The sequence below is a fragment of the Ictalurus furcatus genome, chromosome 4 (assembly GCF_023375685.1).
Source record: "Ictalurus furcatus strain D&B chromosome 4, Billie_1.0, whole genome shotgun sequence".
NCBI lineage: Eukaryota > Metazoa > Chordata > Actinopteri > Siluriformes > Ictaluridae > Ictalurus > Ictalurus furcatus.
This window is the reverse complement of record NC_071258.1, coordinates 1,820,001-1,844,181: the sequence shown is the minus strand read 5'-3', so window position 1 is coordinate 1,844,181 and position 24,181 is coordinate 1,820,001. Positions and strand designations below refer to the sequence as shown.

Here is a 24,181-nt window from a genome sequence, read left to right as displayed (position 1 = left end):
GGTAAACTGTCATAGGAAAATAATCACTGTTGGACTGGTGTGATGTGTCCTGAAGTGTTTTATTCCTCTAATACAGCAGAAATATGTCAACACTTGCGATTTCTATTCATTAAAGAACATCATAGTATTTTTATCTGTTTATACGAGGATGAGTCGAGGGAAAACCAAGTGTTCCAGCTCTTAACAAGTGCACAGATTCCTCTAGAAAAAGAAAAAAAAAGATGATTCTATTCATGTAGCACTTTTAAGGTTTTCATTTGACTCAGTCGTGATGCTGATGCTGCCACCACCATGCTTCACCGTGGGTAACGTCAAATTTTCACGTAAAAAAAAAAAATCACAGGTGAAACATTGGTGTTTGGAGAACTACTCTTGTTTCTGTCTATCTTGACTAGAGCCCCAGTCCCAGATGAAGAGAAGCAGCCTCGTAGCACAATGCTGCCACCACCATGCTTCATCGTGGGCAACTTCACATTTCAACATAAAAAAAAAATCATTTAAAAAACATTTGACCCTTTTCGGTGTAATTCCTTGTGTATAAAAACACAAACCTTTTGTGTTGCTTCACTTTTCAGATCTTCCTGGCTGCTGGACGGATTTCTCAGCTGCGACCTGAGACAACAAAGCAATGTCCTTGTGTCAGTAATGAACCCTTAGCATTACTGTAGCAATAAGATAGACAGAAATTGTGATACCGGGATTCTGTTTCCTTCTGATCAGGTTTTTTGCATGCAAGAAGCGGAGAGGACGCTCCGGACGTCATCTAGAAAAGAGAGATAAATAAACATCAGGTTATGAACATGACGATAGAACGTGAAGCATTTCCATGTAAGCGTAAAAACAAAGTCATGTACACAGTATACCTCTGAATGAGCTTTAATAGTGAGAGCTTTTGTCTTCACTGCTGCACTTAGCTCGTCTTCCTCACTGCCGGCCTGTGGTGCTGGCGTCTCTGAAGATTATTAGTAAAAAGATTTTTTTAAATGAATAAATAAATTAAATTCTACAAATCATACAGTGTACTACCATTGTACTTGCCATGTTTTGACACCACGTCAAGTACAAAGCGTTCAAAAATGTACATAATGTACATGAGTTGGTGAATTAAAGGAGCAGTGTGTAATATTTAGTGCCCCGTGCTTGTTTAGGGATCTCCTGTCAACAGCCATCGTCAAGTCATTCCACGGGTTTTAGGATTTAGATCTGGGCTCTGACATTCCAAAGTGTTTATCTTCTTCTTCTGAAGCCATTCCTTTGTTGATTTTGTATTTGTGCTTTGGGTTATTATCTTGCTGGAAGGTGAAGTTTTTCTTCATTTTCAGAAGTCTAGCAAAGGCCTGTAGGTTTTGTGTCAAAATAGATTGGTATTTGGAGAACTAGCCATGATTCTTTCTGTCTGGACTACAGCCCCAGTCCCAGTTGAATAGAAGCAGCCCCCATAGCAAGATGCTTCCACCACCATGCTTCACCATGGGTATGGTGTTAAGCTGTATTGTGTTTCCACCAAACACATCTTTTAGAAGTATGCCCAAAAAGTTCTACCTTTGTCTCATCAGAACATAAAACATTTTGCCACATGGTTTGGGGTGATGGAATGTATGTTTTCGGCAAAAATTTGGCAGGCATGGATGCCAAATTTTGATTTATAAGAAGAAGAAGAAAAAAAACAGACTACCCCATTATTATTATTTTTTTTTCCCCCTTAACATTTTTTACTTTGTTGTTGTTGGATGTATTATTGCATTAAAGATGGAAAAAGATCTGAAATGATTGATCATGGTTTAATTTTTAATATCACAAAAATGTACAAATTTAATGTGGGTGTGTAGAGCTTTTTACATCCACTCTGGGCATAACGAATCGGTTGGCTTTTATGGAAAATGGGCATGCTTAACAGCTCTGTTGCTTTGTGGGAGGAGTTTATTTGAGGACCAGAAGAAAAAAAAAAACAAAAAAAAAACCCTGAACTGAAAAAACTAGCCAGATCCACTGAATCCACGCATGTTAATCATATTTCTCTAAGACAGTTTACAAATTATGCAGTTCAAATTCATAAATCATACATTTTAACACTTGTAAAAGTCACCAACTGCACCTTTAAAGTTTTTTTATATATATTTATTTATTTTTTGTCAATTGTCTCCCTTACACACCTTTCCTAATGAAGTCCTCAGCTGTTATTAAATAATTCATATTTACTGAATGTCGTGCTCCATTGTTAACAGCCGAATAATAATGAGCGTTTAAAGAGTTAGAGTAAGATAGCTCAGTAGCCTCACGTTGAAACATGGCCTTGCCATCTCGAAATTGTCTGCACTGGCTCAGGAGAAGAGAAAGCTCCTCTATACGCCGATCCTGCACAATAAATAAAGAAAAACATAAGCAAATGAATATATCATACACTAAAGACAATATGACCGATATACGGAATTCATTTCTAAGTCACAATAGATGCTATTTGGTTGATTGGCTAAAAGGCGTTGATTCATTTTCTATAACAGCAAGGTCAGGCAGTAGTGGCCACAGGTTTATATTAATGTGTTTGTATATTATTACATTATGGAAGTTTCAGTAACATGACAAGCATGTGATTTCAGAGAGAAAAAAGACAGGGAAGGAGTGTTTATAGCTATTATAATGTAAGTGAGAACAGGAAGTGACTTGTTTCACAACATTAAATTATCGGGGTGTAAGAGGAATGAAACACTCGCTGTTATAGGAAAATAATCAACTTCAGGTTGGTACTTCATTGCACTGAACTGTTGTTTTATCGCTTAGATAGCTATCCTTTATATTATATTTCTAAAACAAAGAAAAAAAGTGAACTTTGTGCACAATGACATGATTCCAAATCCAGAAAGATTGTTTAGAAACCATAATTCAACCAATGAACCCGTAAAGAACCGTCAAAGAACCCATATTGACGCGTCATATCGGAGAAATTTGAAAGCACCCTGTGTCTCCTTCAACACTCTAGCAGCCATGGGAAGGATCCGAGTGCTTTATGAGGATTATGCAATCCTTTAGATTATCTGAAAATAATTTTCCTCCTTCTGATCGTTTGGAACGTAGTACGTGGCCACGCAGTTAAACGGAACGTTGGTTAAAGGCAGAGTTGAGATTTGGCAGAGAGTTCAGAGAACTGGGTGTGTTTTTGAAGCGATGCCCTGAAGCAGACCCTGCCACGTCTCGCTTACTGCAAACACATGACGGGTTTTGGCACAGATCTGCACCTTTAAGTGTGGACTGAAGGAAATGTTTTTAGCCGGGGTTCTGTAAATATCTCATGCTGTCTGAGTCCACAGACGGGAACAGGAGGTCCTGTGTGCTCAAAGTGGTTTTCATTTACTCTTCCACATGCTAGAATGGGGTGGTGTGAGGGAGTTAATGGTTCCAGCTTTCTAAAGGGGTCTTACTTGGATGCCATCTTTGTAGAGTTCTAAAGCAAACTGGAATCATTTAAGGTGCTACACTCTTCAGTCTTTGGGGGAACCCGAACAACAATAGTTCCATTGTTTACCCTACAACCGAGTGCTCCTTATCAGAAAGGGCTCAGAGGAGAACTATTTTAGGAGGCTAAGAACCAAATTATCCAATGCCTCATTAAGTAGCACTTATTTTTATTTAGAACCAAGCACCAAGGCAGTTTAGCTGAAGTTTCTAGATGGTGACAGATTCTAGGTTCTATGTAGAAGAAAATAAACGCCAATGATTTGCAGTTTGTACCACACATTTACCCAGTGGTTCTTCATGGGTTCTTAAAAGGTTAATTGGATAATTAAAGACTCTTAGCTTCCAAAAAGGAGTCTAATTGAAAGCTTTTTTGATAAACCCTTTTTGTAGCGTTTAAATCAAAACATTTAAGGGGACAGACAAAGAACTTTTCTATGTATTAAGGGTTCTATGTATTAAGAATTTGCACCGCACACTTATCCAGTTCATACTGTACATACACACTTATTAAACAGGGTTCTTCAAGGATAATTAAGGGTTCTTAGCTTCAAAAAAGTTGTATTTGGAACCCTTTCTGATAATAAAACATTTTGATATTGGGCTGTACGTAAAACTTTTAAGGGTTCCAAGTAGAACCCATTTTTTGGAAGATAAGAACACTTCACAGTTTTATCTAGAGTTCTCCAAGTGTTCTCCTGGAATAACACGCGAACCTTTAAACATGTTTTAATGAGACTATCTGGACAACAGTAATTTCTAACAAATTAAGTTTTCATATATTTACCTTTTCATCATTGGCTGCAATTAATAATTCCATTCCGGCTTTTAATTTTAGAAGCTCTTGATCTGCAGAGAAAGAAAGGAAACAAGCATGTTTACTATGTATATAAAAAAAAAGTTTCCTAGATCAAGAACAGAACAAGAAATGCGAATGTGTGTTTTTACCATTATCTGGATTTTATTAGAAACATGCTTTGTTGTTGCTTTTGAAAAATCACATACATGACATTTACATGCACATGACAAAGGCAGGAACTGTAAAGTGATGCTGTGACAAGACTGGGGACAAAGTCACAATCCTCTCTGATTTTGTCTCCATACTTGTCCTATCTGTCACATTTTGCTCAACACATTCATCTTCTTATTGACAGTTGGCACTCCCACAGACACCCTTAACCAATTCTGCTCACTACAAGAGGAATTGTGACCAATCCTGAACCCTTTCAAAGGAATTCTGACCAATCCTGGCTGAATTCAAAGGAATTCTGACCAATCCTGTCCCCTTTCAAAGGAATTCTGACCAATCCTGCCCCTTTCCAAAGGAATTCTGCCAATCCGGTCTGATTTCAAAGGAATTCTGACCAGTCCAGCCCCCTCTCAAAGGAATTCTGACCAATCCTGGCTGAGTTCAAAGGAATTCTGACCAATCCTGCCCCCTTTCAAAGGAATTCTGACCAATCCTGCCACTTTCCAAAGGAATTCTGCCAATCTGGTCTGATTTCAAAGGAATTCTGACCAGTCCAGCCCCCTCTCAAAGGAATTCTGACCAATCCTGCCCTCTTCCAAAGGAATTCTTACCAATCCTGCCCCCTTCCAAAGGAATTCTGACCAATCCTGGCTGAGTTCAAAGGAATTCTGACCAATCCTGCCCCCTTTCGAAGGAATTCTGACCAATCCTGCCCCTTTCCAAAGGAATTCTGCCAATCTGGTCTGATTTCAAAGGAATTCTGACCAGTCCAGCCCCCTCTCAAAGGAATTCTGACCAATCCTGCCCTCTTCCAAAGGAATTCTTACCAATCCTGCCCCCTTCCAAAGGAATTCTGACCAATCCTGTCTGAGTTCAAAGGAATTCTGACCAGTCCAGCCCCCTCTCAAAGGAATTCTGACCAATCCTGGCTGAGTTCAAAGGAATTCTGACCAATCCTGCCCCCTTTCAAAGGAATTCTGACCAATCCTGCCCCTTTCCAAAGGAATTCTGCCAATCCGGTCTGATTTCAAAGGAATTCTGACCAGTCCAGCCCCCTTCCAAAGGAATTCTGACCAATCCTGGCTGAGTTCAAAGGAATTCTGACCAATCCTGCCCCCTTTCAAAGGAATTCTGACCAATCCTGGATGAGTTCAAAGGAACTCTGACCAGTCCAGCCTCCTCCCAAACGAATTCTGATCAATCCTGTCTGATTTCAAAGGAATTCTGACCAATCCTATACTCTTCCAAAATTAATTCTGACCAAGTCTACCTGTCCTAAAGGAATTCCCAACACCCCCACTTGCTCCTTAAGGATCTCTAAACAGTCCTTTCTGTTCTATGATACTTCATTGTGTTATTATATGATAGGCTTATAAGAAGGCATGCTTTTGCTAAAACACACATTTTCCTTTTCCCACTTTCAAGATGTGCAGAATTCCATCAGGTGAAAAAGTAACGGAGAGCACCAACAGTGGAAAGAACTGTCTTGTAAGCAGCTTAACAGTCTAGCGTGTTTGGCTATTTCTGTGAGAGTGTGTGTGCGTATGTTAGAGATCAGATATGCTAAAAATCTTACGTTTGGTGTTGAGCCTTCTCCTGTATAACTCCTCTTATGATGAGAGCAGGACAAAGAGGATACAGAGCTATTGTTAGTCACCCCACAAACAATTACAGTACACACCATGCAAACACTTATTATATAAAAGTCACACAAACACCACAGACACCATTCAAACTCTTACTGCACACACAATGACTGCTTTGTATTCTTGAATAAAATGGCTTGTTTCGGTACATGAGTGAACATTGCTAGTTGTCAGATTACCTTAACGTTTTACTCACTTTAAGGGCAGTGTTGTTAAGGCTACATGACGCATACATAAGCGCTTCCTGACAATCGACGAAAACCTACGTAAACATCTACAAACACTCATTCCAACAGGCGTCCATACCAGCATTACGTAAAGCAGACTTCATACATTTACAGGCAGCCATCTATATACAGTGGCCCAGGTCACATTGTTATTGAACTTCCGGGTCATAGTAGCGTACGCTTGATAATTTCTTGACTATAAAATTAGACAACAGGTTTCTGGATCAGCCAGATTCACCTCTTCTTGGTTAATTAATCAATAGTAACCAATCGACCAGTTGAAAAGCCATGTATTCAGTAACAGTGAATCAGGGCCACTGATCAGTGCTGTGCGATTAGAGCAAACGTGTTACTTGTGACTCTTATCACTACATCATATTTCATGTGTTAATGGAAAAAAAAAACCCCGCAATGTAGACTTACCTCTCTCTGAACTGTCAATAGACATGGGAGATCTGGAGAGAAGCTGCGACTGAAGGTTCTCGATCTCTGTATTCTTACACTGCAGGAGGTGCTGTAGGCCCGAGATTTCTGCCTGGAAATGAGATTTATCATTCATATCATTCTGTCTACAAAAGTAATGAAATTAATAGTTTTCTGATATAAGTTGAAGGATAAGGGAAAGATCATGTAACGCCAATCATAAAGCAGAAGGTCAAACTGATTTTTTTTTAATTGTCTGAGGCCACCATTAAGTCAGAGTTTCACAAACTGGTCCTCAATTAAACCAGGTGTCTTCAAAGCACCTGACCGTTCTACTGATGCATTTCTGTATTTATAATACAGTTGTGCAAAGGACACACCGGAGGTGATCTTTTACCTCAGGGCAAATAACACATTAAAGGGGTGCCATGGTGGAAGGCCAGGTCAAATAAAGAGCATGTTGAAATACTGGTTATGAAAGAGGAAAGGTCAGTTCGGATATGTCACACGTTTCCAAATCATTACTTCTTCCAAAAATTAAAGGATGATTAATAGGGAGCTGGTCTCTTCATTAGATTCTGGGCAAGCTGCGCTCTGATTCGTGTGGGATGAGGTTCAGACCACAGAGACACAGGAAATAGAAAATACTGGGATGTAACGAATTATCTAAAATATCTTAAACTCTGGAATTTCTATAAGAATCATAAGAAACATCGCAGATCATGATTTTTCATCCAACACACTTTATAGTTGCGAAACAGTGTCCTGATGACTGAATTTTTCCACTCCAGAGTCCAGGGACGAGCTTTCACCACTCTGATGTTTGGCATTACAGTTTGTGACCTTAGCCTTAAGTGTAGTTTCTTAGCCATGGAAAGCCTTGTGATTTAGCTCCAGATGAACAGGTCTTGTGCCAGCGCTACATCCAGAGGCAGTTTGGAATTCAGTGGTGGTTGTTCTAACAGATGGCAAGTGAGTTCCACATGTTTGCATTCATTTACATGCTGGCATTCTCGCAACAGTTGACCTGTTATTGCTTCTGGACATAGTGGACCGAGTTCACAGGAATGGCGCACTTTACTAGGGCAGCTGTAGAAGCATAGAAATTTAACGGACAGAACTTTTCTTAGAGTTTACATTGATTATATAGTACACATTAGAAGCCTAGACTATGGAAGGAAGACAAAGACAGAATGGCCCAAGACCTGTGGAGATTGGATTTAGAGGCTGAGTCGGTGGAGAATTTGGGAATTAAAAGCAGAATCAAGATTGGAGTGAGGGAGCGAGGAGATGGAGATGGTGGGAGAAGAGTAAGGAAGTAAGATGGTGAAGTAGGTGGAAGCGAAAAGCCAAGAAGGAAGTGGCGATGAAGAAGTGAAGCGGTAGAAAAAGTGGAAGATGAGGAGTTAGAATAAATAGGAGGAGTTAGAAGGGAATGATGTGGTAAAGTCAGCAGAAGATATAAAACAAGGACAGAAGTAGGGACGATGGATCGAGAAGAAGAGGGGATGTACAGGAGATGTGAGAGGAGGTGGAGGAGTCTGGACTGAACTGTAATAGCTGAAAGTGATGGGAAAATGAGGTTGCGAGGTGTGAAAGAACATGGATATGGAGCGAAGAAAATAAAGACCTGGAAGAGCAAGATCAGGAGAAGGTGTTCTAACAGATGGCAAGTGAGTTCCACATGTTTGCATTCATTTACATGCTGGCATTCTTGCAACAGTTGAACTCTTATTGCTTCTGGACATAGTGGACCGGGTTCACAGGAATGGCGCACTTTACTAGGGCAGCTGTAGGAGCATAGAAATTTGAAGGTGAAGGTGAAGGAGATAATAGGAAATAAAAGCAAGAAAGGAAGTAGGGATGGAAGAGTGAGAAGGTGAAGCGGTAGTGCAGATAGAAGTGAGGAGACGTAGGAGTTGGGAGCAGAGGATAGGAGTTGGACGTGAGGGAACAACGAGTTTGCGAAGGTGGGAAAGGAACTGGACGTGGTGGAAGGAAAGAACATGTGAAGGAGCAAGGTGGTGGAGGTAATGGAAAGGATGAGAAGAAGGAAGGGAGTGGGTGATATGGAGATAAAAAAGCAAGAAAGGAATTGAGGATGGTGGGAGTGGGCAAGTGGAGGGAAGTCGTTTTAAAGTAATTTAGGTAGGAAGAAAAAACAAATGAGATGGTGAAGGTGATCAGTGTATAAATGCAAGGAAGGATATGAGAATGAAGTATTTGGGGGGAAATGAGAGAGGAGGTGGAGAAAAACAACTGGGGATGAGAATATGGTGGTGTGAGGGTGAGGAGATAATAGGAGGAAAGAGAATGCAGGATTGAAGGAACAAGGCAGTAGGAGAGGGTAGGGATGAGTGTAGGAATGAATTTGGTCGGTTAAAATCAAAGACTTGAGTGTGAATTAAGGAGGTAGAGAAGATGGGGAAAGCTATAAGGATTGAGTGAATGGGTGGAAGTGGTTAGAGAATAAGTGGAGGAGAAATACGGAGGAATGAGCAGGGAGAGCAGTGGTCAACTGGAGGGAAAGACAGAGGGGTAAGCAGGACAGTGAAGAAGGAAAATGATGCGGTTTGAGAAGGTAAAGAAGTGAGAAAGTGGAGGTTTTTCAGGAGGAAGAAGACAAGAAAAGGTAGATGTGAAGGCGCGAGTAGACGGTGGCAGACGAGAGGAGGAGGTGGCACCTGAAGGTTCCTCTTGTTCTCCTCCCACTGCTGCTTCTCCACCTGAAGCTGCTCCACCGTCAGCCTCAGACTCAACAACTGAGTCATTAGAGACTTGTAACGTGTGAAGAGAATAAGAGACGGACAGGTACAGGAAGGAGGGAGTCAAGAAAAAAGACAGAGAGAGCAATAAACAGATGAATAAGAAATAAAGAGAGATTAAAGAAATACGCTAAGTGAGTATACATGCAAATGAGGGACGATTTTAGTTTAGCAGAATGACGAGTTTTCATTTTATTTACTAAAAGTGGAACATTTGGTGACACTTTGTCTGAAGGCCAATAGGGACGTCGTTAGGTTGTGAGCGGAACTGATAATAAGTACAGCTGTAAAACAGTGAGGTGAAGAGGCCTCATAGGAAGTGTGTACTGAAAAGAGGAAGATTCATTCACTCATGTGAAATAAAGTCAGACCAAAGATACGTAATTGGTGATATGTATTTCTGTAGCAATACCTTTGTAGCCTTCAGTTTTCTCTCGTACTGCGACTTTTCATCCTCAAGATCCTCCACTTTATTTTTGAGGAACCTCAGTTCCTGGAGCAAGCTCTGTTCATCAAAATAAATAAATTAATAAATAAATAGAAAGAATAACGTTTATCTCGGTCAACGATTATAGTCATTCCATGCTGAAGTGATTGTTTAGAAGGTTCAGATGACACGCACACACAAAAAAAAAAAAAAAAAAAAAAAAAACTCACGGCACCACGCCACACATGCCTGTATGTTGAAACTTTATGTCGGTTACTAATTGTTATTTATTAAAATAAATAAAATATTAAAATACATTTTGCTCATTTTAATGAAGAGTGTCATTAATTATGTAAGGTACTACATATGATGTCACAACACTTTAATTTTTTAAATATATATATATATATATATATATATTTCTTATTTAATTGAATCATTTTTATATTCATATTTTATTATATATGGCTGTTTCTGAAAGATGTAATTATAAATAATTAGCTGTTTTTAAATAATTATTTTAATGTATATACTTTTTTGCTCATTTTACTAAATCAATACATGGCAATAAATCTATAATGTACCATAAATAATGTCACAAAACAACTTAAGAAATGTATGAAATAAACTCTATATATTCGTGAGTAATAAATATTGACTCAGTAAAAGTCATTATTCCTTTCTGTAAAAAAAAAAAAAATAAATAATAAAATAATAAATATATACTGTCTGTTTGGTCTTACTGTGTATTTTGAATGTATATTAAAGCTAAAGTAAAATGTGTTAAAAAGAAAAAAAAAGTTCAGTGACTTTAAATGATTTAAGAAAAAAAAGCATCATAAAAATCACTCAAGTCTTAAATTAAAACAGTTCCATGCATGTAGTCTGTTAGATATATTCTCAGCCCGCAGACCAAAATCCACAAGACACGTTAAGACGTTACATCAAGCATGAATCACTCAGCGCGCTGTGAAAACTATTAAAGAGTCACCAAACACCATGCGATAATACCAGTCAGCGAACGTCAAACGAGCAAAGGGCAAGTTTACAAGCAGGTTTCACGTATCAGTCCAAAGTCCAACTGTCAAATAACGGAGCTTTACAAATCAATCAGGTGCATTCAGTGCCTACACTTTCTCTCCCACAGTGACAGAGCTCCTCAGCGCCTAAGTCTCCAGAGCTCTGCTCCTCCGCAGACGTTTCTTCAGCCTCGCCTGATTCGTTCAGCGAAGCGTCAGTACCGGCGCCTTCGTCCTCCTGGATCTCTGCAGCTTTTTTCTCCTGGACCTTACAACAAAGCTCTTGCTGAATCCTACACATCTGCTCCTGGAGCTCGCTAATCAGATTCACTACGCTCTGGCAGAGCGGAAGAACCGGACAGGAAAGAAAAAAATGAAACGATAAAAGGAAGACAGACGGAAATTAAACTCGGAACACATGTACGAGTGCAAGACATTATTGTACGGTGGCTTGCATGAGTATTCACCCCCCTTTAAACTTTTCCACATCTTGTAGTGGAAACTGAATTGGACTTAATTGAGATTTTATAGCATGAATCTAGATGAAGTAGCCCATAATATTGACGTGGGAGAAAAAAAGCAACACAGTGTGCAGCATTATTCACAGATAAAGGGGTAAAAATCGGGTGGGATATGGGTGCAGTGGGTAACGAGGCTGCTTCACAGCTCCACCATGCCTCTTTCGATACCGAGCTCATGTTATTGGCCTGTGGCCTTGTGGATTTCTTCTGGGTTCTCTGGTTTCCTCCCACCAGGAACCCAAAAACATGTTGGAAGGCATATTGGACATGCTAAATTGCCCATAGGGGTGAATGTGTGTGTAAATGTGGGCGAATTATCCCGCTTTGCACACAGCGTTCCATGGATAGGGACCAAATCCACCGCAATCCTGACCAAGATGAAGTACTTACTGAAGAAAAACAAATGAATTAAATGGTAAAGTTGCTGGGAGACCCATAAATTAGTCCAACATGATGAGATTGGTGTGAATTGGTGTGCGATTAAAGTGCCGCATGAATCGCTATATAAATACACCCTTTCCTGGAAGAACCGGAGCAACAAGATATCCAGGACAAAGTTCTGGAAACATATCAATTAGGTTTTGGTTATAAAAAAAAATTGTTTATCACAACTTTTAAACGTCCCAGAGTGACGTTAAATCCGTAAAGATAGAGAAAGAACTGTGAGTCTGCCTAGAGGAGACCATCCACCCGAAGTCAGGGACTGGGTAAAGAGGAGATTAATCACAGACGCAACCAAGCAGCAGAGTGTAACTGTAGTGCATACGTGTCCACGTCTTTGTGTAAGCAGATCTGCTTTTTTTTACTTCGTTAAATTTAACAGTCTGGAACATTTCAGGATCATTTCACTCGGTGGTACATTTATTAAGCTAGAATGGAGAAAATACCATGCAGCAGGAGCAAGGAAAGGCAGCAAAGGTACTGCCATTGGCACGTCCTTGCAAAATCATGCCCTTAGCCAAAATAAACAGGTCACTGACGTGAATTCTGCAAGGTAAGGACTCAAATATAGGGCCCTTTGTTTAGTGTGAATGCTCAGAATGTAAAAGGAAATGAGCCTGAAATGTGAAATGGAAAAGTGATACATGGTCATCAAAAATGAATAGAATAACCGACGCTGTAAGGTTGAGTTCAGCATTCGAACTAGCGTAAACAGCGGTTAAGCAATGACTGGCATGTAAGGGGAGGAAGTATCATGTGATAGCGTGGCAGAAAAATACAGCAGATGAGATGGCTGACATATGATTGCTATCTATAGAGTGCAGCAGAGAGGGCCGGGGCGGGAGGGCCGCCGCTCACGAGTGAAGCATGGCATGTCAGGGGAATGTCGTGAGCCAGATTAGAGCCAGTCAGCCCAGCAGTTGTCAGAGGACTGGGGCAGCTTGTGTTCTTGTGTGTCGCATTTTAATTCAGGTCTGCATTAACAGCCTGCTTGTGTAACTGCAATTAACGCTCTCCTTGAACGTGTCATTTCAAATCATTAAAATAACCCACGTAGAATAAAGTAAATAAATAAAGTAATTACTAAACTCTTGTAACACTTCCTATGAATAAAGTGCATTATAAATGCATCATATACATAATATATGTGAATATTCCATATAATACCTGGAATTAAGCCTTTATACCTGTAGTTACTGTACGTGCAGAACACTTCAAAGCATGAGGATTAGGTTACATAATGTGCTACAATATTATATAACAGAAATGTTCGAAGGAAAAATAGGCACACACATTATGCCAAAGCGCTTTTCAGTTCTTGATTCTGATTGGTCAGAAGGTGTTGATTAATTGTACATAAGAGCAGGTCATCTTCATACTGTATTAATGCGTTCGTTTTGATACGCTAGCGTTTCTATAGTAACATGAACTTGTATGGTGAATCTCTACGTAATAATAAATGCATTTTTAAAAATGGTGTTAGTAAACAACATGGTGAAGGTCTCTGGAAAGAGAAGTGTGTTTATTTAAACACGTATGGAAGGAGTCTCCAGTGTCAGAGGTAAAGCTGTAACTTTAACATCGTCAGGACAGAGGAGCTTACGCTTCTCTAAGCTGTGCTGTTGTTATTATTTTTGGTTTGTTTGCTTTAAAAACTTTTTTTAAATGAATTTTATTTAATATTTATGAATTCAAGAGAGAGAGAAAAGAGAGGACGGTGAGAGAGCAACTGTTTATAGCTGAGAGCTGGAGATAACTAGTTCCACAATATTAAAAATAATTATAAATGGATTAAAAAAAAGTGATCCGTTGTAAAAAAAAAAAAATGATAATAATTGTAAAACAAATTACTGTGGTGTAAGAGAAATAAAACACTTCAGGACGTGCTGTTATAGGAAATGAATCAACACTGGGGTGGAAACTGTAACTCTGCTTCATCACACCGACCCGTCATTGATTATTTTCCTAAAACAGCACGATGTATAGAATATTATTCATATTACAATAATTAAATATGAGAACTTGCACTATATACACTGTTTAACATGATATAAACGCATGTATAATGCATTATGGATACTGGCTTGATACAATATGTTAGTAATTGTACACTCGACACCTTTTCAGTTTCAATAAATACAGATAAATTGGCAATTTGGGGAAAATGTCATGTCCTAATATTTTAAACAACAGATTGTTTCTGATAATAAATTACCTTGAATTTCACTAAGACTCAGAGTCATTAAGTTACAGAGTCTCCATCTGGGGATTAATAAAGTACTATCTCATCTTATTACGCTGTCATTTGCTCAATGATTTATTTAAGAGCAGCCAAATTGGTCAAAATATTACATTATTATAATGTTGTAATTGTGTTTGTCAGTAAAATTAGCTGTTAGCTAGCTAGCTTCTACGTTTACGGGTCTCATAAAGTCATATCAGACTCTAATATCAGACATATAAACGTGTATTTATACATACTCACGTTTTCTATAAAGGCGCTGAGAATCTGGTGCATTTACTTTGATTACTGTAGTGGATTTACTGTGAATTTGGTGCTACGTTGTCAAATCTGACGCACAAGTATTCAATATAACGAGAAATCATCAGATTTTTGAGTTCAGGCGTATGTTATGTGATGATGTAATGTTTGCTGCTGTAACACTATAACATGGGTGTAGCACTAATTTGTTCTGTTGGTCCCTTGAGTCAACATATTTACACACACACACACACACACACACGTTACACTCACACTTCAGCGCACTTGCCGGAAAGCCTAAGGCAAGGTTTATTTTACATCAACAAACACTAGCTCTCCATGCTAACCCGGTAATTACATCTGACATGTAATCTTGCAAAACTGTAATTAGTGAAAGAAAACCCGCAAATTAGTTCTTACAAATAGATCGTTGCACGCACACACACATGTAAATGGGTCCCGGATGCTCTAACAAGCATAAACTCACATTTTTTTTCAACAAGCATCTTATTCCTGTCACATCCCATGTGCTAATCGGCCTATTTGTGAATTATGAATGGGATTTAAACCCAAACCCATGTGGTTATGAGGAAGAAATACAACTGAGACATACCGTATATGCTGTTCCTAAACATATTTATACCAGAGTGCTGTTGCATTATCATATCTGATTGGTCAGAAGGTGTGACAGCAGCTCTGACAGTAGCGCAGCTGCAAATCGCAGGTTTTTTTTATTAATGCGCTCGTTCCGATACGTTATCGTTCCTGCGTGTAAACAGCTTCAAAACGCGTGTAATTGTTGATATGGTGAGGTTTTCTGTAAGGAGATTAAAGTTTATTTAATATGTACGGAAGGAGTCTCCAGCGTCAGCGCTTTGTAACAGTCTGAGGTACAGCTGTAGCTTTACGTTCTGCGGCGTCTTCAGGACAGAGGAGGTTACGTTTTTGTGGTCTCTTTGATGCTACTTTTTTTTTCGACAAGAGAAAGAGAAAAAAATCGAGGCTGAAGCGGGAACGATGACCGTAGCCGATGAGATGTAAGCGAAAATACGAATGAACCTGTTTTGCGGTTCATGTTCCATGCCATGAAATAGAACTATACGTGGATAAAGACGTATTCTGTGATTGTTTCAATTTTTTTATTTTTTTTTTATTTCGAATGTAGTTCGTTAACCAATTACGGTAGTGAAGTGAAACGAAAGAGAACACTCCACTTCATCGTGCCACACCGTCACTGATTATTTTCCTATAACAGCACAACACAGAGAGTTTTCTTCCTGACATAAGTTTCTACTTCATTATAAAGACTAGCGTATGACCCTGTCCAAGCCTGAGTGGATTATTCCAGCATCCAGCGCAGTACAATACCTCCGCTTTGTGTTGTCTCTCTGCGCTGTGATTCTGCCTCTCCTCCATGCTCACCAGCTTCAGTTTCAGATAGGAAACCTCATCCATCCGATCTAGTTTCTGCGACTCGAGCGCAGTCCTGCTCAGTAGCTCCTAGACAAACCCACACACACATGCGAACCCAGATGTGAAACCTTTTACTCAACGTGCCTTCAAACGAAATCCCCTCAACTCTGTTGAGCTTCTGCTTCGCGTTGGCTAAATATACACAGACTATGAAGGCTATATTTACTTCCCCTCTCTCCAACTGTACGACGCAGGAGAGAGAGTGAAAGAGAAAGAGAGGGAGAGAGAGAGCTGCAGGAAAGTGTCTCCAAAACACTCAAGAGACGATAGGAAAGAAAGAACGATTTAATCCAAGCTCACGGTAGAAAACACACCCAGTATCGGTGACAAAAACAATATTCTGGACTTTAACCCGTCTGTTTAAAGGCACACGCTGAGTTCACGGACTGGCCTGAAGGGGATTTTAACAGCCGTACATTTGTCATGCGCTGTCCCGGATTGGGAAGTTCACTTTCTGAGCAAGTCTCGTGCCATTTAGAGGCTGCACATGGAAAATATTAAGGCTATGATACTGGGAGCGGATTGACTTCTGGAGGCCAAAACCTCATAATGACCACATCTCTAAAATGCTTCCCATCAGTCAAGCCAAAGCTGTAGATTCAATCAAGAGCAGTGTGTGTGTGTGTGTGTGTGTGTGTTTAAAGAAACACAAATAAAACAGAAATGTGCAATTAAATCTTTCAGAAAATGTGGTGGAAAAGTGCCCTCGAGACCAAAATTCACCGATATGAGTGAGTATGATACGAGTTTAGGAAAAATATAGAATAAAATAAGAAAATGTTTGAATTGTTGTTGTCTGTTCGAGGGGATAGTTTATGTTTCAAGATATTATATGTTTTGTTTTAATATATAAACGCTTGTTACTTGAGAAAACGATGGCATTTTGCATCCTGTAAAGCCTTTTAGATTCGGCGTGTTCTCGAACGCTATTGGCTGTTGTGGAAATCAGTGAAGAACGTCAACGCACAGCCACACTGACTTCCTGTTTCAAAAGGAAATACTGTATGCCAACATACAGAATCAAATCACAGCTCTTAAGACACCTCATGCAGATTTTAAAATCTGGTCCTCGAGGAAATGTTGTCTTTCTAATCAGTGCTTTAAGATCCTTTGAAAGGTGTCAGTGTACTTGGGCTCTTTTCGGCCCATTTCTCTCTCCTTGCTAATAATCTTCTCTCATTTCCTCTCAGTCTGGCTGATGAAACCCTGCAGCTGAAGCTCAGCTTACCTGTCCAGACCACACCATACCATCCAGACTGGGCACAAACCAAATGTACTCCTCAACCCTGTCAAATATTTGTGTTGTCAAGGCAACGTGAGGCCTGTCCTTGTGGTATTTCCTGCTGTGAAGAGAAATGGAAGTGCACAGGATGAACAGGTAGGAGGAACATGAAATGGGGAAGATGAACCTTAACAATAATGCTGTGCAGAGAATGTACCAGAAGCTTGGTGGACAAAGAAAAGCAAGCTCTAAAAGAGAGTTGACGGTAAACAGCGAGTAGACGTTCTTAGAGTTCCCCTTGAGATCATTAGCTTTCAAAAATCCACGAAATCTTACAACTCTAAACAAGAGCTATAAAAAATAGCACTGCGACTGTAGTACACTTAAAGATCCCGTTCATTTGAAAGGTTCTAAGTAGAACCTGACAACATAGCGCATAGTGAGGATTTCATGTAGGACACCTTTGGATAGCTTAGAACACTTAAATTTCCAATAACTCTTTAGTCGTCCTTTTTTAAAAGAGTCTTTGTCACTCTAGAATGCTAAAAGAGAGGGGGTCTCTTTCACGTGAGGTTCTAACGATCCACTTAAAAATCTGAGTTAGAACCATTTATGATTAAAAAAAACACATTAAGGAACAAGAATCTAACTGCTTCTTTTTTTTTTTCTTCTTTTGTAGTAGAAGGCGGTTACAGACAGATAGACAGACGTTCATACGGACAGGGAGACGGAGTTACAGATGGACGAACAGACAGACGTATGTACAGACAGACGGGTGGACAGACAGACATAGAGAAAGTCATACGGACGGATGGACGAGCGAAGCATCAGACAGAGTGTTGGACAGAGATACAGATGGATGGACAGATGGAGGGATGGATGTATTTTATTGGTGCTCAGAAAGAAGTTTGGGACTTTGTCGCTTCGGCTTTATAACTACTAAATTCGTAACAAAATCACACAGCCCTATTTTTATAAAAATGTAACAGAAAAATGAAGGGTAGGGTTAGGGGGCGGAGCTATCTCTCCATAGTGTTGGCGCTGGAGTTATAGCGTTTATGCCAGCAGAAGTTTTGGGCATTGACTTGTTCTATATTGGACACTAACAAGCACTGCTATTGTTTTGTGGGTAGCAGCTTCCACAGCTACACAACCAGCTACAGAACCACTGCACAATGACCACAAATTATTCTTACTGCTAAAAATAAACAATAAACTTAAATAAACATTGTTTAGGAAAGTGCAGTGCATGATGGTCTACTTGTGGAAGAAAGAGGCAAACACGATGTTTGGTCTTCCTGATTATCGGCTTCTATTTGGAGTGTAAATGCCTTTGGGTAAATCAAACACTTCATGCCCCAAACCCAAACAGAAACCCCCCCCCACCCCCACCCCCACCCCCACCACCAAAAAAAAAAGATAATGTTACCCAATCAAGACAAAAATAAGAAATCTAACGATGCTACATCGCTTTTCTTCTCATTTACACTTCACAAGGTTAAACATTTTTTTACTCGCCCTCCCCACCCACTTCACCAAGATTCACTCGAGTGCTCATTAGAAATGAACAACTTACGTTTCCTTGTCACGTCACAAAAGCCACAAACGTTCGTATGACTTCCTCTCCTTACGACTTCATTTCTACGAAATCAAGCAACCAAACTGAACCCGAGTCGTTGTAAGAAAGCCGTAAGAAAAGCTAACACCTCTGTTTTAAACTTCATCCACCTGAACTTTTCCTACAAGCTGGCCCATGAATCCTTACACATTCGCAATTGTGAAGCTGTAGAAAGTAATGTCCGTGGTACCTGTTGCAGCATTTCTCCTGTGGAGTTTAGCTTGTGCTGGTGCTCCTCGAGGGAATTCTCCAGGTCTCTGATCTTCTCTCCTTGAGCCTCTACCTGGTCTGTCAACACACTCACCTGTGTGTGTTTGTATAGTGAGTTAGAGAGAGAGAGAGAGAGAGAGAGAGAGAGAGAGAACGAGCAACCTTAGTTTTTCATCTTAAAGCCGTGAATCTTCCATGACTTACACAAAGCAAACCGGACTCCCTGTTCAATACCAGCGCCTCCCTTTTCCTCGCATTCACATATGACAGAAATAATAAATAATAAATGCTTGTAGTCTAGATTTTCTCTTCACCAGTTGTGTCTACACTTGTCAATACATACAGAAATAAGCCAAAGCAGCACTACCAAGTCCAAGTCTTTTGAGTTTCGAAACAGTGGACTACAGTCTGATCTGATAATCCTGAGCAAGCAAAACAGAGGCCTGGAGGATTATGATTATGGCTGCAACATTATAATCACAAATCAGAAAAAAAAACAACTAAAATGGTGTTCAGCAAGCTGATGGATTGCCTGTCGTGTAGGTTTCCAGGACTTGGCCTGAGTGCAGAGGCATTTTACTCAACCGTTCAAGCATGTGACAGAGCCGAGGAGGAAGGACAGCCTTCCTGCCAAAGCCTAGCTTCACGCCACGGTTCCATGATCCGGCTAACGTTCGGGATTACCCGACGGATCGCAACATTGCTTCCTCTGAGCACATTCATAATCATCAGCCAAGCATCATTACCGTTAATACTCGTGACTACTTTGAGCAAACAGAAAGACGTTCTAACATCACTGCGAATCACCTGGGTAAGAGATACAATTTAATTACAAAATAAAAGTTAGGTCAAATAATCAACTGGATAAAAGCCAGCTTCATACCCACGTTGCTTATATAATTTAGCTGATAATTATCATTAATTCAATGTTTACATTATAAACAAATATATATATATATATATAGCAAATAAACAAATACATGCATTTAATTTAATGCATTAAGATAGTAATATATTAATAAAAATAAAAAAAATTGAACATAATACATAAAAAAAAAACTTAAGCTTATGACAACCATAATCAAACTAGCAAAACTGTCATGAAATGTAAACGATCAGATAAAAGCCAGCTTCGTACACTCCTTGAATCATTTTGCTGAGAAATATCGTTATTTTAATGAGTACATTATAAATAAATGAGCGAATCCATTAAGTAAATAATTAATGAATGAAATTTGGGATTAAAACTCGCACATTTTGTCATCGAATTGAAACAATTGTATGATTGTTTAGTTCATAATGAATATAATGGTTATAAAAGTCAGGCCCATACATACATACATACTCCAATTTACATTCGTTTATTTACGTACGTCATACACAAAGTTCTGCAATAAAAACAAAGATGAAAACACTTTTAGAAAGCTCCACGCACATGGACGCTCTCGCACACGCTCACATGGCCTTACGACAGAGCCGACCCTCTACGTCTTACCTGTAGCACAAGCGATTCCTTATCTCCCTCGAGTCGACAGAGCCGTTCTTGATAGCTCTCGTTGTTTCCCTTTGCCTGCAGGTTGACCTACAGACCAGCAATCAGTCACAAGCAGTGTTACATTTACACAGCTAGGATGACTTTGAGATTTTTTTAATCAACATCTTACTATATTTGTCTTAAATCAAATTCTGTCCATCTACTAGCTGATTTCAGAGGAATCGCTCAGGTTATATAAGTTTGCACTTGTTAGGATAGTCTATATATTATGGTTGGTTGATTGTAGAATGTCTAAATCAGACAAATGCAAATAGAGTGTTAACTATGCAAATTCAAATATGCAAATATACTGTTGACTATGCAAATGAAATATGCAAATTGAGTGTTAACTATGCAAGGGAAATATGCAAATAGAGTGTTAACTATGTAAACTCAAATATGCAAATAGAGTGTTAACTATGCAAGGGAAAATATGCACATAGACGGTTGACTATGCAAATGAAAATATGCAAACAGAGTGTTAACTATGTAAACTCAAATATGCAAATAGAGTGTTAACTATATTAATGAAAATATGCAAATTGAGTGGAAACTATGCAAATGAAAATATGCAAATAGACTGTTCACTATGCAAATGAAAATATGCAAACAGAGTGTTAACTATGTAAACTCAAATATGCAAATAGAGTGTTAACTATACAAGGGAAAAAATGCAAATAGAGTGTTAACTATGCAAGGGAAAATATGCACGTAGACTGTTGACTATGCAAATGAAAATACGCAAATTGAGTGGAAACTGCGCAAATGAAAATATGCAAATAGAGTGTTAACTATGTAAATTCAAATATGCAAATAGAGTGTTAACTATGCAAGGGAAAATATGCACGTAGACGGTTGACTATGCAAATGAAAATATGCAAATAGACTGTTCACTATGCAAATGAAAATATGCAAACAGAGTCTTAACTGTGTAAACTCAAATATGCAAATAGAGTGTTAAATATGCAAGGGAAAATATGCAAATAGAGTGTTAACTATGCAAGGGAAAATATGCAAATAGACGGTTGACTATGCAAATGAAAATATGCAAATTGAGTGGAAACTACGTAAATGCTAATATGCAGATAGAGTGTTAACTATATTAATGAAAATATGCAAATAGAGTGGAAACTATGCAAATGCAAATATGCAAGTTATAACATCCTATATCTATATAATATCTACTGGATATACAGTAATTCCTCACTAGCTCAGTAAGACAAAAAAAAGGCAGCTTGTCATGTTACTGAGAATCGTAATGTGCAATCTCTGTGCATTATAAACTGCTGGTACTGGAGACTCCTTCCATAAACATCATCCTCTTACAGAAAATGTCGCCATATCAATATAGTTTTTTTTTTCAATCTGTTTATGTGGAGCGTCTGCCGTCCAAGTGTAGGAAAGATAATGACATAGAACAAGCGTACTGATGTAAAACTGTGATTTCTAGCTGCACTATTATGTCCAAGCTACTCTTATAGAAAATGACTCCACAATCCAAGAGCACTGTTGTATACGGAAATGTGACAGTAAATGTGCTTGTGAATGTCTCAGGTGTTAAGATGTTCTACAGACTTCTAACGCAGTTTCACAACTCCTGAACGGATGAAACCGCACCGTATGATCCTTCCTTCTTGCACTATTCTTAACTTTTATGCGGATGTTTTTTTCTTAACCTCCCCGTGTGTGTCAGAGTCGAATTCCCTGCACATGAATCTCACTTCTAATAAAAACTATTCCCATCCTGAGCCTATTGATTTTCAATGTCCACTCATCCTCAAACAGAGCACGCAAGTGCATGAAGTGCGCATTGTTCGGTGGTGTAAACAAGCCAAATATTCAAAGCAGAATAAAGTGTAGTAAAATAAAATAAAATAAAAAAAAGTAAAGCAAGAGAAAGACGCAGAAGGAAAGAGAAAAACATCACAGTAGTCAAGCTTACCTTTTTAAGCCAAGTAAAATGTTTGTAAAATTCAATGTCACACTCCATGACTCAGGGCCATGATCCTGCCTGCTTCTTCTCACATACTGTAGAGTACCATCAACTGCTTCCAAACTGGAAATAACTACAGCACTAAACCTTGAAATGTACAGAGCTCGAATCGACGTCTTCTTTCTCTCAGTATGTGTGTGTGTGTTTGAGGTTTTTTTTGCCTGTCTGGAGGCTGTTTATGGCTTCTAAGCATCTGGTTTGGAGCACAGAGAAGGCAGGAGTCTTTAACATCAGACTGCGGTCTTGCCACTCAGATCTCACCAGCTGCACTCTCCCTCCCTTTCTCTTTTCTTTATTCTCCTCCTCCATCTCTCTTTTTCTCTTTTCCCCCTCTCTTCTTATTCTCTCCCCTAATTTTACGGCACGGATTCTAGTCCTTTTCTTTGTTGTTGTTGTTGTTGTTGTTGTCGTTGCTCAACCTACGTACTTATGAATACCGATCTCCACACACTCTCGAGCTTTGTTGCTCTGCTTTCTTAGATCTCATTAGAGAGTACTTCAGAATGCAACGCCGCCTCATGCGGGCCCTTTGTGTGGCGAGCGCACACGCCTGAGACACACGTGTTGCACGGCAGGCTGGAGGAAGAGGAAAGGGAGAAGAGAATAAACAAGGCGAGGGGTAGAAGAAGAGAAGGGGGAGGGGGGTAAAATGAGGGAATAGAGGAAGAAAGAGCAGGATGGAATCTCGCAGTGATGGATGGGTGGTAAGTATGAAGTGATAAATGTGATGTAAAATGGTTGAGTGAAAAAAAAAAAAAAAAGTTCAGTTTATTTCAGCCTCTGCGTCCGTGCTTGTTGGACGGCAAAACTTACCACATTTTGGCCTAAAGTGAATAAGCAATATAATATCCCAAATAAGCACAAACACTGCTTTGGAGATGGTTATTTTCTACATAGAATCTGAAAAAGGAAGGAACTTGCCTTGCCTTGCCTTCAATATTCCATTCGTACCAGTCCAGGCTTGCTGTTCTACTCTTTTCTGAATTATTACTAATATCTGTATCATGGATGTCTCTGCATTGCCTAAATACACAGACAGCAAGTGGCAGCCTGGAATAAAGAGAACCAAATCAGAAACTTGCTAATTTGAATGACATGACTGACTGGATATTCCTGTTTGCTAGCTAGGCTATGAACCATAGGTGGGCTTGATCCAAGATACAAGACCAGTCTGGCTCTGTAAACACTTGGGCATGACACTTAACCCACGCTGTGCCAAATCACACTCAGAGTATTTCTGTGGCGAAATAGGCTTCGTTCACAAGGGACGCAAATTAAATGTTCTACTTTAAAGCGACACGAAAATCTGCTTTGTTGAAATCGGTCCTGATTTCATATGCGGTTCTAGATTGAATGCATATCCGATCTCAGTATCCATTTGACATGAATGAGAATGGTCACATATGTACAGTACCCAAGATCTCATTGCAGTGTTTTTCGGGGGACAGGTGTGTTCAAATTAAAGACGGATATTGGTCACTTGTGGTTAGGAATGTGACCTGTCAAAAGATCTGATCCAGATCCGATCTAAAAAAATGAATAAATATATAAATCTAAATTATGCAATGAAGATATAATGTGAACATGACAATATAATACATTTTAATCCAACGTCCTTTGTCACGCGGCAATAAAATAGTACAGCTAGATAGCTATGTAAATACTAGCTGAAGAAATTGGATCTAGCATCGCTTATGTATCTAAACCTTTTAAACCGGCTGTTATCAAACTATTGATTAGGAAACATGACCTTGACTATA

The 24,181-nt window shown here is 39.3% G+C and overlaps 1 protein-coding gene and 1 long non-coding RNA gene across 8 annotated transcripts in view; one reads left to right on the top strand and one right to left on the bottom strand.

The window, feature by feature from the left end:
- ppfibp2a (PPFIA binding protein 2a) overlaps positions 1-24,181 on the bottom strand; it is a 35,994-nt gene that overhangs the window by 10,860 nt on the left and 953 nt on the right. For 2 of the 7 annotated variants that reach the window (XM_053622487.1, XM_053622489.1), the window contains exons 2-13: positions 20,390-20,476; positions 18,875-18,988; positions 15,740-15,871; positions 11,040-11,264; positions 9,894-9,986; positions 6,717-6,828; positions 5,997-6,029; positions 4,238-4,299; positions 2,280-2,355; positions 864-952; positions 696-763; positions 552-612 (exon numbers count right to left, since the gene is read on the bottom strand). In XM_053622487.1, coding sequence (XP_053478462.1) covers positions 552-612; positions 696-763; positions 864-952; positions 2,280-2,355; positions 4,238-4,299; positions 5,997-6,029; positions 6,717-6,828; positions 9,894-9,986; positions 11,040-11,264; positions 15,740-15,871; positions 18,875-18,988; positions 20,390-20,476 — 1,152 coding nt within the window. Of the gene's footprint in view, positions 1-551; positions 613-695; positions 764-863; positions 953-2,279; positions 2,356-4,237; positions 4,300-5,996; positions 6,030-6,716; positions 6,829-9,893; positions 9,987-11,039; positions 11,265-15,739; positions 15,872-18,874; positions 18,989-20,389; positions 20,477-22,370; positions 22,507-24,181 lie in introns of those variants that run through there. The other 5 variants (XM_053622490.1, XM_053622488.1, XM_053622491.1 and 2 more) reach the window with 5 other exon arrangements.
- On the top strand, positions 14,811-18,433 carry LOC128606398 (uncharacterized). Its single transcript, XR_008385672.1, has 4 exons — positions 14,811-15,408; positions 16,529-16,575; positions 17,035-17,222; positions 17,746-18,433. It is a non-coding gene; the product is annotated as an uncharacterized LOC128606398 (long non-coding RNA).